Genomic DNA, 18,653 nt, shown 5'->3' with positions numbered 1-18,653 from the left:
AATGAATGAAAATTAGAAACAAAAATCCTATAAAATCCTAATAAGATCAGAATATCACCAGAGGAAGGCCAATACAGTACAGTCTCTCAGTATTTATCCACAACATTTTTACAAAGTCTTTTAAATTTCACAAATAGGAAAATTTTTCGTCTCTCCTTCTCCCACCCACTTTTTCCCATAGGTATTAAAAATAAAGCTGAAAATGAGCGTCAATGTAACTTGATAACTAAAAAATAAAAACAATGCGATTAAGAGCCTATTACAATGATATTAATGACGGCTTGAGTACCTGTATCTGTACGTAGGATGAATCTAATGTTAATGGGCCTGGGATAATGTTAGGTATGTCAATTGAGAACAAGAGATAAGTGTAAATAAAGACTTTAGCCAAGGCAGCACTGAGTGGAGACTGTCACACAATTCCTGGGTCTAGAAACTTGTTACATGTACTGTGAAGTGACTGACTGATTGTGGTAATTACTTCCCTGGCGATGCAACAGCCTAGGTCATATGCCTCCAAATTAAACTAAAGCCTAGAAGACTAAAAACAAATAATACAAAACAAAAATAATAATAAATAACCTAGAACTTTCATAAAAAAAAAACATTTAAAGTAAAGTGACTGAGAGAATGAACCTAACCAGACACTTTGATATTTTGGTGTATTCTGCAGAGGGTAAAATTCCAATACTAGACATTAAAAGGAGTGTAACAGTGAGACGTGTCTGAACCAACCATGTATACCGGTGTAGAAATTGTCAAATGGTTTTGGTGGTGAGACGATAAAGGTGTGAGCACTGTATAAATATTCACAACATCAGGAAATACGAGAAATAATGATGAAAGCGATGGTGTCCAGTATGTTGTAAGATCTGCCTGGTACATTATAGAAGGTGTTTACCATCATTGTAGAGGTGAAAGATTCATTTTGGTGTGTGTGTGTGTGTGTGTGTGTGTGTGTGTGTGTGTGTGTGTGTGTGTGTGTGTGTTTCTTCTGGTTATTTCAACATTCTCCTCCTGTCCTGCATCACTCACCCCTCCCCTTGTTTGTGCCCTTGATCCATTCTAAACAATTAGTATAGGAGCTGAGAAAAAAAAATATATACCTGAGTTAGAAATCGTTCCACAAGACAAAGACATACATCACACTCTTGTAATATGTGTTTATAACCTGTCAACCACACTGCTGACACCAATGGTAGGTTAAAATAAAATTGCTTAAAGTAAAATTTTCACAAAGTAGACATATTCAGAAGCATTATTGGGTCATTTCCACACCTTTAAGAGTTAAGTGTTAAGGCAATGTCAGAATCATTAACTGAAGGCTTCTACATGCTGGCTTTGCTTGGCTCACACATAAATGACAGTTTGGGTAGAATCTTTGTCACTCTTAATTCCAGCCATCCTGTGCAGTTGCAAAAACATTTGGCTTGGCTTGCATTTGTGAAAAATACAAATCAAATTGTTCCCAACTGCTTCAACTAAACAGTAAGACTGTGTGTGAAATGCCAAGGGCTGTCTCACACAACGGGAAATAAGAGACAGGAGAGAAAGGTAATCAGAGAGAGAGAAAATAGCGTTATTTAAAATGATTATGAGAATATGCAGCAGATCATCCAAAAGGAAGTCATCGTGAGAAGGAAGGACAAACCCTTTATATCAGGCATGGTAGTTGTTCCATGGAGGGCCACACACAAGTTGTTTGGTTCACCTCATTATCCTCCTAGCACTACGTATGATTAAAAATTCTTGTTTATTACAACCACTGTTTACCATGAAGGAAACTATCAATTTATATCTACACTATATAGAACCTACACATTAACAGCATCTCACTAAGGCATGTATAACAAAATATGTGTACTGTACAGGGTATTTCCAAGTGTCAATTGTAAATATTGTTATATATGGTCTCGAGTCTATCCATTTAATTTTGTTTCTTGGTATAGTATTCCTTAAGAAACAATATCTTCAAGAAAAAAAATGGATAAAAGAAAACAACACATTCTGATATGCCTCACCACTGCACCCAGCAGCTAAAAGGCATCCCTGTTATACAACAATTAAAGCTATACACAGGAGCTTCCCCAACATTAGTACCGTTAAAAAAACAAGAAGCTTGTTGTGACTGCAAAACCTGATGGTTACCAGTTATGTGAGGAAATTTAGTATGCTTGACAGGGACAAGTGATAACATGAAATACCAATTACTGTATTAGTCACACACATGTACACCTGTACAACCCAACACTTACTGTAGTGTACTCATGTCTATAAACACCTTAAAAGCTATTTTGTTGCTTTCATTACCAAAACAACTCAGTTATATGTAATGAAATAATCTTTGTAAGACTAAGAGGCAACTACTTGTTCACTCCAGAGTAAATAATGAATTCAGGAATTTGAAAACTAATTCTTGTATCAACATCTGAGTACAGTATAATGATGCCTCTTCAGTTTTTGCTTGACATGTCCTTCCTTCCTTCCACATGTGATATTATAAAAATTAATGAGTTAATCCTTAAGAGTTTAAGACCAAGTCAGAGATATTAAGCCAAACCACAAAATCATCTCACACGTTCAAACATCATTGACTTACCCTTTTTGAAGCCATGAGTGATGGAGGATGGTCTTTGAGAGACTGCAGCATGGTGACAGTAGAGGTTGACCCCGAGGCAGACTCTGAGCCAGGGCTGTTGTGTACGCTGCTCGTGGCACTGTTGCTACCTCCCGTGCTGCTGTGACCTGGTTCCCCATCCACCTCACTCTCCTGACCAAGCTTGGCACGGATAATCTCCTCCATCTCACCTCCAGGAAGAAGAGAATGACCGAGTGAATTTTGAACTTTTGTTCTTTTATGTTGTATAACTTTTTATGTACTGATAATATTGTCTCAAGAAAATTACTTCCTTTACATGTAGAAAAGAACAAGAAAACATCCTTAAAACATTAACTAACATTTCAAACTCATAATACTGCAGTACATCGTAGTCCACAAGGAGACTAACATACCTATGAGGTCGATGCTCTGAGGGGAGGGCGTGCTGAGGCTGTCTGTGGAGCCCGGAGACATCAACCCACTGTCAGTGTCAATTAGCTCATACTTAGGGGCCCTGTTAAAAATTGTCAGTGTAGAATTACCAATATAAAATGTAGGTATTATAATGAATCTGAGATGAAATTATTATTACGTATTAGTAGTTGTCGATATTATTATTATTATTATTATTATTATTTTACTAGAAATAGGTGAGTACTGATCTTGTTCCTCCCAACAAACTGGCTAAAAGTTCATTGGTCAAATACATGTATTATAACAAGAGACAGGTAGAGTAGGTCTTGTGATGAAGCTGAAGATGAAACTCAAAAAGATATAAAGTAATTTTGGAATGAACAAGATACTCTGAAGATGACAGTCAGACATACAGAGATATAGCTAGAAAGATGTTTATACTATCAAACTGTCATACTAGTTTACAGTGATTCGGTATGTATACAGGTAAACAGTTTAGCATGTATATGGACAATGCAGGTACTGTATGTATATAGTTCAGTATGTATGAAATTAACAATGCAAAATGTTAATTACCCGGGTAAAATGCAGTCTTCTCTAATATTAATCTGAGAAGCTCTCTTGTACGTAGCTTTAGCTGAGTATCCGGCCATGTTGCCACCGACCGTCCGTGGCCGCCGCTTCACACCGAGGACGGGAGATGAGGGCGCTGACCGAGGCTTTTGTGGGGACTCACCTGTCATCACAGATATTTGTTATAATAAGGTGATTAATTAAAGATATTGAGGAAACACTTCATCAACACCTTAACCAAAGACTACAATATTCTGCCAAAATTTCCTCCACTCCAAACAGTCTATCTCATACTGTTAAACAATACTGGGCCTTAAGGTGGTTACAGGTTCATCTTCCAGGGTCATTAACACTGCCAGCTCCCTTCCTAAGAAATATTCATTCTGCTGGCCATTCAATGACTTGTGACTCATGTAAAGATACACTCAACCTAGAATATCTCTCTACCACACACCATCTGGATTGTTAAACGCTGGCCATCAAGATACCACACCAACGACTAGAGACGTACCGACACCATTATTTTGGCCGATGCCGATACATCGGTACATCTCTACCGGTGACCACTCCTTACTTCCCCAGAACAAGTTAAAAGTCGGTGTTCACTAAGGTGGTGGTGTACCTTGTGATCTACTGAGGCACCAATAGTCACTATGGATCAATCATTCACTTCACCACACACAGCTAACTACTGATCTGCCACTTTAGTTCTCAATTTCCTCACATATACGTTCTTTCATCCGCTCATCTTCTCAACACAACCAAGGCAACACAAGAATCACAGACATAGATGGCACTGTACTATAATCCACTACGAGCTCAAGTTATCCCTTCTCTCAACACAACCAATGAAACACAAGTCAGCACCAACACTCACCATTGATCCAGGTTGGTGGCAGTGTACCATCCTCCACCCTAGGCTGCTGGAAGTCCTTTATCTTCCCTCTCAGGTCCTTGTACGTCTGTCTGCTCTTCTCTTTCACTTGTTTGCTACCTTTAGTTACCTACCAAAAACCACAGGAGTAAAGTCAGCATTTTTCTACCTTTATGCAACATTGGTAAATTAGAAGAGTCATTATGAAATACTAACCTCGACTGAAGTTTTATATATATAGCAAGTTATTTTAGACATCTCAGTTTAAAGCTTAAATACTACAGCAGAGATTTAGAGAAAGGTTTTACATCATGAGGCAGTTTATGAAGAATGCTATAAATATTTTCCTGGGGGGTCAAAGGATAAGAAAATAAAGCGTAACTTAGAGCAATCATAACGTGCGATAACTTACAGAAAAAAATGTGCCTCTTACCCCAGCCAAACCTCAACACAACGTTTCTTCCTAATGTTCATATAATACAGCACTGTCTCAATATGAACTATGTACTAATGTATTTTATAACTATTTTTTTAAGTCAAACTCTCTATTATACTCTCATCAAGGTAAATAAAGCCCCATGAATTATATTTTTACCCCAAACTTTCAAATCTAATGTAGTATCTTAATCAATAATGGTAAATCTCTTTTGATAAACCTTACTCTACTTTCATTCTTATTTATTTTTATGTTTTTGAGAGGAATACAACCTTTTGTTTCATCAGCTACACGATCCCATGGCTCATAGGGATCCAGTGTGAGCATCTCGGGTTTAATATGTATATAAATTGTGTTCAGGCCAGTCATGCAATTATAGTCACCAAGCATAAAATAACAGAAACTCATACTAAACTCTAATAAAAAAAAATAGTCAGGGGTAAAACAGGAAGCCAAGCAGAGAAAAGAGGCAAGAGAAATGGATCACGACAAACCCATTTACGTCGGCGAGGTGAAGGTATGTTAGTCCATCCTTATCATCAGAGGGAAATATGATTGAAGCAGATTTAATAACTAATTAACTAACTAGTCCCTTTGAGCATGCAGTATTAAGTCCCTGTTCTCTACTGACTACTATGCAGACTATACAGTACACTTAAAATACAAAGACGTCAAGAGACCAATATATTCTAACTCAATAATCGGTTACATAATACGTTTAATATCTACAGTGTAACCTCTATTTTACGGACTACATGGAGAGGAGAGTCCGTTATATCGAGGGTTCATTATATGGAGGTTTCACTATATCATACTTTCCACTTAACAATAAATAAAAATTAGGGACGATGAACTAAAAAAAAAAAATAGATTTGTTACTTTTTCATTTAAAATATAAAAGAAAATCCTCATAAACATTTAAGGCTCCACTTACTGTACTACGATAAAAGAAAATATCACAAGAAAACAATGAACTATTAATTACTGCCAACTATTATGACACTTTTATACTCCATAACTAACTTTAAGGACAGGGAATGGTGGGAACATTTAATATATATGGAAGAGGCGGACGACGTACTGTACAAGACTAAGGAGCCATAATTTACGTGTCCTGCTTACTGTAAGGTATAATAAGTCAGTGTTCTGTAAGATGTGTAGTTCTAAAAGAGTCGGCAATACAGGTGGAATTAAATTGACTCGCTGATTTTTTAGTGTGACCAAATACTTATCAATTCGAGCATGTGGTTGTGTTCCTAAATCCCTGTAATAGTGTGTGTGTGTGTGTTGTATGCTATTAACTATTGTGTAAATAAAGAAAATAGGGCACTGACCACATAGTTTGGGATGAGGGGATAATGGGAGGGATATTACTGGGTGTAAGAGAGGGGAGGAAGGGGGATGGTGAACAATACTATCGGTAAATGTAATTAGAAGCTGTGTGGTTGGTCCCCTCGGAGGTGCAATATCTATGAGGATTGGTAAGAAAGACCACTCGTGTAATGTTATCTAGTTCTCTCCGCCCATCGATCAGTCGCCACACATACCAACTGTACGATGCACTAACATACAGGTATAGTAATACATTGATATTACACACAGTTAACTACATCACAGACACTTCAGAATGTGACCTTCCTTGTACAACTTAAAAAAAAATATATATCCTACTCACTTTCTGTATAAGTTTATCATTAACTTTAAAATAATTGATATTAGTATGTAATGTCTCGTATAAAAATTTAAAAGTGTCTTCTATAACTACGAAGAAGACAATGTCAAACTTTTCTTCACAATTTTGCCAAGTTCTGGATTTTTTTTTAATTTGGAAGACACAGAGTAAATTACTTGACATAACTGATGGAGAGTGTCCCTGAAGAGCCTTGATTCTCAGTGGGTAAGACTACAGTACAGTATAGCATATATCTAAAAGATAGCATGGGTTTTGGAGGATGCAAAATACCAATGAAACATTTCTTGTATATAGTACAGTAATGTACTGTAGTAAATTTTAACATTTCCTGAAACATTTACTCCAAATACTTGAATTAAATAAAAACAAATCAACAGATATGACTTCTGGTATAGTCTAATATGAATGAACTGCAATTATTATTAAGGGTAAAATTAAAATGAGTGTTTGGGATGTTACAACCCACAATGAGGTCAACAGCATAGAATAAAATGTTAGTTCTGCAACACTACTTACACTTTTAACAGCAGATTTAACAGCAGGGTTGGTCTGCAAAGAACATGGTCCCATAATTATAAGAAGCAAGCCCAAAACAAGCCAAGTGAGCCCCTCAGCTGCCGGGAGTCGACTGGGCCTCGCGTTGAGTGACTCCTGACAACTGAAGGGCTGCCTCCCTTCTGCCCAACAAGTTTAGAAAATCAAACCAAATAATAGCAGCAGAATAAATGACTGACAAAATCTTCAAGTCCCACATTAAAAATAAACAAATAAAAACAGTGTAATTAATGGAAGAAAAATGTGATACCAAAACACATTCTGCAGAACCACCACAGCAGTACTCACGGTGTTACTGTTACTTTTCAGGTGTCTAAACGGGCTCTACAATGGATAAAGCAGAGGTATTTAATTACCTATGTGGACTACCCATTAATGTTGTCAGGCAGTTTAATGATTGCTACGCTCACACTATTTACACTAATACAAAATTTATGTACAATAAATATATCAGATACCATCATACTCTTCTGCATTACATCACCAACTTCAAAAGCTATGTCAATATTATAACACTTTTGTTTATAATTAATACAAATATATTACTGATAATACAACAAATGAGATATGAATCACTGAAAACAACTCTTTAAATTAATCTATATATTGTATCATTGATTATGTGGAAGTGTATGAACGTGTGCACAGGTGAGAGTAGAGTATACATGTAAGGTGTATATGTGAGCGCAGGTATACATAACACTCCCTACACTCCTTCACCGTGTGTATGTTAGTGAGTGTTTCCAGGACCAACCATGTCTGATATAAGACACCTCTTACTATTGGTTCACCTTAATAAAAATAATAACAAATAAAATAAAACCTAAACTTATGAGTAGTGTATTTTAATAGCCAGCACCAATTGGTAGTTAGCTTCTAGAGGTTACCCGCTTCATTAAATATCTGTAAATAAATATTAATTAGGCAAAGAAATTATGTATCATAGGATGGAGGGGTGGTGATGATGATAATGATGTTTATAATGGTGATGGTGGTGATAATGATGATGATATTATAATTATACAAGGTGTCCATAAATTATATCCAATTCATTTTACAGATTAATAACATCTGCAACATTATAGACAGAACAACCTATTTCATCATACTTGAAGAACACCTCAGAATTTTTCTCCTTGTTTTAGAAGCCTTCCACATGTGCAGTCTTCATCTGTGGTATAATAACTGTGAGATTACTGTATAGGTTATTAACTTTTACATTGGGTAATTTATGAACACCCTGGACAGTATATCAGCGGACAGGTTAATGCAGCGCTCAAAACCAACGTCCTGTAACTTCCTAAAAGCTACTCAACAAATTCCTCACCTACTATAGATGTCTCTCCCTGTGTTAGAAATGTTAATGTTTAATATCCATAAACTTTGACTAAAATTGGCATGAAACACATCTCAATTAGCTACCTGTAATTCTAATCTTATAAACGGTTGTTCCTCATAATTGTAATGGTACTCTAAAGCATAAATGTATTGCTACGCTAGAAAACCCAATCTGGTTACAATACCTAATTCAAGCTGTAATAACAGTGAGTGAAACATTACGCTAATATTCTTATCTCAGGTTGTTCCTCCTACAATCCCTCCCTCTCCCTAAATGAAAAATTCCTACATGGTTTTCTCTTATAGGTAGTTAGTGCCTACCTTGTTCTTCATGGTCTTCACTATAGCACCGCCCTCTTTGCGCACATTAGTGACAAACTGTTTGTACTGCTGCTTCACCTTGGACGACGACTTTTCACAATACACACTTACTTCTAGTTCAAACTCATCCGAAGTTTGCTTACCGGAGTTAAGGCGTTCTAATCTTTCTTCAATAAACTGCAATGAAAGTAATTTTTTTAATGAAATTTGTGTTACATTTAAATAATAATTTACATTGACTTTTAATTAACAGCTAAGGATTCCCTACCACCCCCAATATAGGCAAGTATAGACTGCAAGAAATAAGAAACTTCCAGACATGATGGCTGCTGTCCCTACAGTTAACTTCCACTAAGGACGGCTGCCATCTACAGGTGAATCACAATCTATTGATATATTTAGAGAAATACTTTACTGGGTATACCTGCATGTGAGCAATAAAAAGAGAGAGACAAATGTCTAGCACCACAAACAAAGGAATTAAAATAAACTTAAGTTGTTGTTTTTAAAAGCTGTTTTAAACACTAAATAATCTCCCAAACCTGTTGAAAAATCTGAAGTTCCAACATTTTCTCGACAAATGGCTGGAAATTTGGAGGACGGATTGCAACAAACTTCTCCCTATTAAAAGTTATTCTCGAATCTTCTTCTCTAAACTGTAATGCTTCTTTGTAGTTGCCTATGAGCTGGACGAGCGCGCGCAGGAACGCACGAGCAACACTGTCGCCGAGCATGTTGTTTGACGACTTCAGATTTCTTTTGAGATTAATAACCACCTCATCAGGCAAGGTGTCTACATCATTAAAGGGCGTCTTGACAGTATTGTTGTCAGCGTCTAATATCACAGCTTCCCCTACGTCATCCATTTGTACTTTCTGCAACGACACAAGAGATAGGATGAGATAGTCATCGTCCTGTGAGATATGATGCCTTCTGTTCCACCACCTTCATGCCGACACTTAACCCTCAAGCATATACAACAATTACACATAGTGACTAATAACATACACATCAACATCTACAATAACACATACAAGAGAGGAGAGTATCAATGGAACAATACTGCACATCATTACTGACATATTCCTAAGAGCCAATATCATGCCTTGTTTATGTGCAATAATTAATTTTTTTTTACAGTGAATTAAGAGTAAATTAACAAAAATATTATCCTTCCAATTCAATACAAAAAGAAACCCATGTTCAGTTTACTATTTCTTATTCAATGAACCAGAACTGAAAAAGTAAGATATATATAATAGTGTACGTAAAGTCTTCATACAACAAGCCGGACACTATTTATCATCCATATACTGTACTGCAGTTCTTGCTATTAATGTATACGGGAAAATTATCTAAATACAGTCATATAGTTCTAAATTATAAACACAATAATATCAATTCTGAGCCATAAACACTGCCACTTGGGCCAAACACAAACACACTGCTACTGGGACCAAACACAAACACACTGCTACTTAACACAAACACACTGCTACTTGGCCCAAACACAAACACACTGCTACTGGGACCAATTAAACACACTGCCAAGATTTCGAGAGGCAGTAAACTCACCGCCAAGAGTAAGGTGTTGACCCCTATTAAGAAAGGCATGGGGGCCAGGAGGTAATCGAGGAGGTGCTGCGGCAACACGGGTATAAAGATGTGCTGCCACTGCATGGGGTAGATGACAGAGTTGGCTGCCTGGACACACGCAGACAGCCTAGAGAGACGTTTAGACATCATGATGATCCGTCTTTCGTACAGCATCGATGCGAATATAATTATCATGTTGTTTGTATCCACGGCGTTGTAGTACTCCGAGAGGTTCCGCTGAAATGATGCGAGGGTTCCTGTAGTCTGAGTAATTGTATTATTTGGGTGAAATTTGTGTCTAGAATAGTGTATTATAATTCAAGCAAACTATTAGCTAATATATCCTTATATCATTTATTGATATTATTACTGTGTTATTATTACTGGGTACCGGGTATTACTATTATCATCATAACTATTTTCTTCAGTGATATTACTATTAATATCTCACTAGAGCACTATACTATAGCCTCTCTTTCCCCTTTAAACAGAATGGCCCCAGACAACAGCAGCAGCTAGACTTACCAACAAAGAGGACATATAACTTACATTTTCTGGGATGGTTGGAAGTTTTAGATGGTTTGGACACTGAGCTACAAAGAACTGCAAGGCAGAGCATCAAGGGTTAATATCTAGCCAAGAGTACTGTACTGATGCAAGTTACTTAGTATACAACATCAATGTCATCCATCATTATGTAGGGTAAAACTGGAGAGGAAAAGTTGATAAAATATGCATATAAAGAATCAAAAATACACTGAATGAATGTAGTAATGGCAGCTGGTGGAGAGAGCGTGTTAGGGCAGACATCAATAAGCGTAAACATTATCCTTGACCAATTATTTATCTGATAATATACAGGGTGTCTCGAATAGAATAAGGACAGACACTCAGCCTTACAGATCTTCCCAGAGATCGTACGGATGTTTGTACCACACCAGCAGCATCGTCCTCACTAGTTGGAGTCCTCGCACACCAACAGGCGAGGGCCCTGTAACACAAGCATCCGCACTTATCTCCACAAATATCCATAAAACAGCGTGTGTACAATTTTCCGAGACACCCTGTAGTACGCTGTTATATTACGAGATAAATCACCAATTAGGAATCAGGTTGTGAGAAGAACTGTGCAGGAGAGAGCTTATTCAGACCACTGTTACTTACTCATCAAACAAAAGCAGGGAGTAATACCATCTCAAGTCTATCTTCTCAAGACATTCACACACACGATAAACTCACATGTCAAAACTCGACTTTGTCTTAAGAGTCCAAATTTGTGGTCATTCCGTGGTCATCTACCTCCCAGTGACTGCTTCCTGGTGTAATTCAAGCTCTTCCTTTTAAGCAAATCCAGCAATCAAACACATCATGACAGGTTATAATGCTTGTAATGGCTGTAAACACACATTATACTCCTTGTGATGACTATAAACACACATTATACTCCTTGTGATGACTATAAACACACATTATACTCCTTGTGATGACTATAAACACACATTATACTCCTTGTGATGACTATAAACACACATTATACTCCTTGTGATGACTATAAACACACATTATACTCCTTGTGATGACTATAAACACACATTATACTCCTTGTGATGACTATAAACACACATTATACTCCTTGTGATGACTATAAACACACATTATACTCCTTGTGATGACTATAAACACACATTATACTCCTTGTGATGACTATAAACACACATTATACTCCTTGTGATGACTATAAACACACATTATACTCCTTGTGATGGCTATACAAATAACTGTAAACATACATTATGCTATTTGTGAAGAAAATACACATGCATTATACTGTTTGGCTATACTGTACACACATATATTGTTTGTGATGGCTATATTTTACAAACATTATTGAAACAAGTGCTGGATGAGAATTATTGAAGCACCCTTTCTTAAACCACAACTGTGAACTGAAATTAACTATACAATACAGTACTTAATTTATATAAACTTAAGTAACATTCACACTCTTCAGACAGTCAGCTGGAGCGATATATTCCACCATAATATTTTCCTGAATCACAACACACAATACAACTTCTCTCCCTAACCACATGCCAACTCTTTACAGTTCACTCAAAGTTCTTCCACTTGTGATTTAAGTCATGAACTATCATATTGCCCCATCCTGTGGTCCATTCAAACCTTAATGGAAAAAAAATCTCTCAATCATCTCCTGATAATTCCTCAACGCTTTAAATACTTCAGCCTCGTCTTTATCTCTGTTATGATACTGCACCTCCCTCATTCATTACTTTCTCTTTAGTCTTAATTCATTTTTAACTCATATATCAACTTTCGCCTGTCTCTTAATTATATTCGTACGACCTTCCTCGACTTACCTTGCTGTCCCCGTAAGGTACGGTAATCTCCGAGCCAGGATGAGGAACCGGCGACTTGTAGATGTTCTGGAGACACGAGGCCATGTCGCTCGTCCTGTCGGAGCTCATCATCTCCGACAGGTGGTTGAGAAGTCTGTGGAAAAAGTACAAGAATACATCAATAACAATCATGATGAAAAATGGCATGTCTTCCAAACAGCCACAAGAGCACTCCATCACCCTGAACAACACAAGTTCACTTTACTACACAAGTGGTTCAAACATGGGACTCACTGACCGACGTACCATCTGGATATAAATTCTTCCTTAAAACATCCATCTCTCTTATATACGTCTGACACCAACATGAAAATATCGATCATCTTATGTGTACTGTAACCCAATAAGGTCAAAAGGAATAATGTCAAGCCTACACCACGAAAACAGAGGTGGTTGGGGAGGAAGGAGTGATTCAATGTTTAAGACACACTCAGAGAATGGGTATGGTAAGGATGAATAAAAGTGTGAGTGAAAAAAACAGACAATATAAAAGGAGATGACCAAGACAGAAGTGAAGAGATGAAGGGGAGTATTATTTGGCCGATAGGGAGGGCACGCACACACACACACAATATAACCAAGGTTCTAAATAGACTAGCATGTAATTAATACTTCTTTATATATTATACAAAGATAATTAAACAGATACTTTCACAATACAGGGTTTAATCGTGTTTGTGACTCACTTGTAAAATGTCTCGTGCCATGGTAGATGTGAGAGCAACACAAGAGCAGTTTCTGCCCCTGGAGCGTGACGGCAGAACCCATACGTCCATTTTGAGTCCAGGCTTGTCAGTACAAAAGAAAAGTGTTGGACATTTGAGCTGTGAAAGAGAAGAGAAACATTAGTCAAAAGTTTAGTGGTTGTATTTTATAAGAACCTGCATGGAAGGTTTCTTAAATACAAGCTGCCAGTAACCACAAGGGCAGCTCACTCAACAAGCACCCCTCTTAATCATAATATACCCAGTTAGTTCAGTAGTTATGGGTAAGTCACAAACATTCTAAAAACTTAATCTTTGCCCTTCAGCTGTGACCTTCACATTTGTCTCTGTCTAGTAATGATAAATGGTCTTGTGAAGTTCCATGAATATATCTTTAATTACCATAAAGTTATACTCCACAAAAAGTTTAGAACCTTCACCTTCATATGTGGCTTTGACCTCTAATACTGTACAGTGACTTGACAGTAGCCTTTACCGCTTCACACCATGATGCTGCACATTCAAGGGTCATCTTAACAAAATATCTCTACAGATACCAGTGTCTCTATGAACACCCACACAATACACCCACACCATAATGCTCTACACTATTTATTCATTCTATTGGAACTGGCGCATAAAAATTTATTTAAAAATACAACAAAATACTCATGATTCTTTTCTTATATGCTAATTAAAGAACATTAATTCAAATCCAAAGTATTAGCCGTCAATAATTGATTCTCACATCAACACAATAATCATGCAGAATATTTCACACACAAATTTACAATAATTTATTTCTCTCCTCTCAAACAACTTCATACAACACCCCCCAACTTTCCCTCCCAAGACACAGACTGTCTCCCTCTACCTGAAGTACCTTGGTAATCAACACCTTAACTCCCACACCTGAACAACTGACCAGTAACCTTTAGTTTACCAGACAAATATCTGAATTTTTATGTAACCTCAATAATTTTTAACCTTCAACGACCTCAACATAGAAGTAAACTACCATTAACAAGGCTATACAGATCATGCCAAGTCTCACAGGGAACTTGTGTATAAGGTGCTGTCAGGTCTTACTATCCTTTCCCTGAACCTAACCTAACCTTTCCCTGAACCTAACAAGCTCTGTACCAAAGTTCTTATACCAATTAACTGAACAATTTCAACAACAGAAGCAACAATGCGGGACACGGCGGCAGCTGGGGGCCGGGCGATAGTTCATTCACAGAAGAAACACGTACCAAGAGAAACCATCACTAAACAAACACCGTATGACAAACCGTGACGCTCGTGTCCTCCCAACAGGCGTACAGTACCAGGAACTATCAGACCTCACCTTTCAAACGAACACGGGAAGGCAAACTGGGGAACACTTTTAAGGACCTCTTCGATGTCGTAGCTGTTGGGGAACTTCTGGATGATCCATGCCGGTCGCTCTCTTCCCTTGGGACCCACCACCTCGCACCAACACTCCAGGAGCCGTTTTGGGTTCTCTCTGCCGGGGAAAACATCACGTTAGATCGCTCTGTATATCACGTTATATCACTGTATGCCAAGGTTGACCCAATGAACAACTGTAGGGATAAAAGTTAACCTAATGAACAACAGACACACTTTAAAATCCTAGTAGAAACATCACTTAACTAAACATTATCTCAACAAATCTTTTCCAATATTATTTCTTTTTAAACATTTCAAAGTCAACATTTATTATTAGGTGTAGTTTTAATATTATAACGGTGAAGCAGCTCTCTACCGTACCCCGTATATATCAAGCTGTCGTGCCAACCGTTGTGCCGGACAGAGGTAAGACTAATTGAGCCGATTGTTTTCATTACTTTGACCTTGAACACTAGTTGAGTCCATCAGCCTTATTAATGTACACAAACCTGGGGAATGTTAACTGCTTACTCCACACTTGTACTGTACACCACCATTAGTGTATCTAATTTGAACAAAACATTATAATATGGCCAAGGTTTGATGCTTGACAATATGGAAATAGAGAAAACATAATTAACTTTATACTGTGTGTGTGTGTGTATTTGGTAATATACTTGAAATATAATATCTCTGGGTGAGGACTGCATTAAATATGACTCCTGGGTGAAAGGGTGAGCACCACTCTATATTAGGTACATCCCAGCATTATGTCCCCCCCCCCTCCCCATCTCACACTAGTTAAGTAGCACCCAGTGTGATCATCCAAGCAGAGACTCAAGTCATCATTCTCTTCCTCTCCCTACCACTTACAACTCCTCCCTCCCATCTCCCCTACATGTCTCCCCCACCTCTAGTTCCCCCCTCCCCCCCCAGTTCCCTCCCTCTAGTTCTCCTCCCACCTCCTCTAGTTCCCTCCCTCCCACCTCTAGTTCCCCCTCCCTCCCTCCCCATCTCTAGTTCCCCCTCCCCTTCCCTCCCTCCTCCTTATTTTACCCCACTCACATGCACACTTTCATCAATCCTTCACCAGAATATAATTAACTAGAGTGAGTTTCCTTCTCCACTAATTCCCCCCTTGTCTCTCCAACAACAGCATAGCGTGGCCGGTCAGGAGCAACACAGATATCAACCTAACTGGCTGTCTTCTACCTGCCTTACCAGACACACACACACATGTCAACAGTATATTTAGCTAAACTAACCATAAACATTAACCATATTTTGAGGAGTCCAGAAAATTAAATCATCATCAGGAAAATAAAAAAAAATTGAAGATTAAGATACACACACACACACACACACACACACACAAAATCCAAACTTGATGAAATTAGTATGATAAGAACACTATATACAGTACAATCATATGTCTCAGCCAATTATCACTCTTATCTTTCTTTTTACCCCCAAGTTAATTTTACAATGAACTGATAACTTTCACACCTCCACTTCTGCTTAACTCTCCACACACACACACAGTTATATTTCCTTCTCTATGTTGATATAATTTACTAACATATATGAATACCACACACCCACACATAACACCCATATACATCCCCACCCATACCCTCCCACACACATCCTCTCATTCACTCTTATTCTATCCCTCAGGCTACAGCACACCACCCTAAGACTCACTCAGGAGGACTCTTATCTGTAACCTCTTCGCTGCTTCCACTTATGATAACCCATCACGGTATATTAGTGATGGAAAACATGATATATTCCTGTATGGTCTATCAACACTGTTTATATACTTACACTGTCTATGTATACATGCTGAATCAACATTTGTGAGTGTTTATAAGTATGTATGTATGTATGTATGTATGTATGTATGTATGTATGTATGTATGTATGTATATATGTATGTATGTATCAACCTATCTATCTATTGTCAATGAGGATAAAAACCAGACAATTCACAGATGACCACTCAGCTGGCTACACTATGAACCTAACCTTTGACCCAGTGACCAATTTCCCCCTCCTCCTCAGGTCAACCGTACGATGTTCAGCGGTAAAAAAAAAAAAAGTCATCGTCCACACACACATACTTGCATTATTAAACAACAAACATCATGACTGAGTGACAAGGAAACGACAAAGACTAAATATGTACAAACAACAAAAAACTGACAGATGGGTTAAAAAAAGTAATGACTAAAAACATGTACAGCAATCTGGTTTCATAGTTCAGGAGAGGATGAGTGTGTTACAGAAATATATATATATATATGGGACCGTGTACTACATTATGGGGCATGGTACAGATAATTTTTTGGTGGAAGTATTAAAGTGAAATAGTGAAATAAAACAAAAATCTAATAAAAAAATGTTGAGAAGGTAATAGAAGACCTGTAATATATATGGGAAAAGGAGGGTGTGAAGGAGGGTGCATGGCTCACTAAGGGACAACAAAGGGTGTGTGGGGAATGGCCGCACAACAGGATTCAGTATTTAAATCAGGAAGGAAGTAAGAAACAGATAACAGGAAGGAAAAGAAAAAACTGAAATAATCCAAGAAAAGAACAGTTTATAATATTACAGGAAAAACATGAAACAGTACAGTAAATACATTGGTGGATGAGGACTGAGCAACAAAGTTCAGCAAAAAACCTAATCTAACCTAATATATCCTATCAACCTATCCTACCCTAACCTATCATTACCTAACCAAACCTAATCCACCCTACCTTAACCTAACCTAATCTAATCTACCCTACCCTAACCTATAATAACTGAAACTAATCTACCCTACCATAACTTAACCTATTGCAACCTGATCTACCCTACCCTAATCTAACTTAACCTAACCCAAAAAATTATTTCTTCCAATCACCTTAACCCCTTCACAACAGGGACGCCATTTTCAATACTTAATTCGTTTAACAATGGCCAGACGATGTTATTCAGCTCAGAGGGGGTCCTGTACACAAGGAATAAAGACTTACCCTCACACCAAGCTGAATACACCTGAAGATTGACCACCCTTACACTATTCTTAACCCCTTCAGGAAATCTTAGAGTAATCAACCTTCAGGAGAAATAAATGGGGTGACAAATCTTCAGAGGATACAATTCTTTTAAGACACATTTTTTTGTCAATTCAATAATATATGTGCTGATGTCTTCTGGAATTATACCATAAATAATAAATCTTGAGGGACAACTAAATATTACATGAAACATCAAAGTAATAATATTTTCATTAGGATCTGAAGGAAGGAAAATGGATGACTGCACAAGATATTTCAAGATCTATTTACTGTGAAGAAGTAACAAAGGTACTGTTTACTCTACACCCACACCATAAATATACACAGTACTATACTATATTAAACCAATCATAAAGTAACACTATCCATAGTTACCTTAACATATCGTACTAAGAATATAATTACTAGTTACATTCAAGAGATTCAGAAGAAAAACAGTGTATTGGTGTTTGTAAAGGTAAGCAAAGTTTCCTCATAAAACTATTAAGACAAATACTGTTAGTAATGGCCTGTTTTCTTTGGTATTTCCACGAATTTGTTGGTTTTTTTGCTAAGTGCATAAATCCTGTGAAGAAACAAGAAAAAAATAATAATTAATAAGAAGGTAACAAAGATCTCCATGCCTTCAGTACTGCAGGGACTTGAAAAAAGGCATCTCTGAACTTAGTCTGATTCT

At 37.4% G+C, this 18,653-nt stretch overlaps 1 protein-coding gene across 7 annotated transcripts in view; it reads right to left on the bottom strand.

The window, feature by feature from the left end:
• LOC121879914 (DENN domain-containing protein 1A-like) overlaps positions 1-18,653 on the bottom strand; it is a 35,059-nt gene that overhangs the window by 14,687 nt on the left and 1,719 nt on the right. For 5 of the 7 annotated variants that reach the window (XR_006091467.1, XM_042386714.1, XM_042386719.1 and 2 more), the window contains exons 2-13: positions 14,869-15,027; positions 13,503-13,640; positions 12,778-12,910; positions 10,949-11,002; positions 10,379-10,636; positions 9,346-9,678; positions 8,804-8,980; positions 7,433-7,468; positions 4,464-4,590; positions 3,590-3,749; positions 3,013-3,113; positions 2,600-2,808 (exon numbers count right to left, since the gene is read on the bottom strand). Coding sequence is in view for 6 of the 7 variants with exons in the window: in XM_042386714.1 (XP_042242648.1) it covers positions 2,600-2,808; positions 3,013-3,113; positions 3,590-3,749; positions 4,464-4,590; positions 7,433-7,468; positions 8,804-8,980; positions 9,346-9,678; positions 10,379-10,636; positions 10,949-11,002; positions 12,778-12,910; positions 13,503-13,640; positions 14,869-15,027 (1,885 nt within the window). In the remaining variant the exon portion in view is untranslated. Of the gene's footprint in view, positions 1-2,599; positions 2,809-3,012; positions 3,114-3,589; positions 3,750-4,463; positions 4,591-7,105; positions 7,139-7,432; positions 7,469-8,803; positions 8,981-9,345; positions 9,679-10,378; positions 10,637-10,948; positions 11,003-12,777; positions 12,911-13,502; positions 13,641-14,868; positions 15,028-18,653 lie in introns of all 7 variants that reach the window. The other 2 variants (XM_042386715.1, XM_042386716.1) reach the window with 2 other exon arrangements.

Source organism: Homarus americanus, unplaced genomic scaffold (assembly GCF_018991925.1).
Source record: "Homarus americanus isolate GMGI-L3 unplaced genomic scaffold, GMGI_Hamer_2.0 scaffold29478, whole genome shotgun sequence".
Lineage (NCBI taxonomy): Eukaryota > Metazoa > Arthropoda > Malacostraca > Decapoda > Nephropidae > Homarus > Homarus americanus.
The sequence above is the reverse complement of the archived record's forward strand: the minus strand, read 5'-3'. Positions and strand labels throughout refer to the sequence as shown.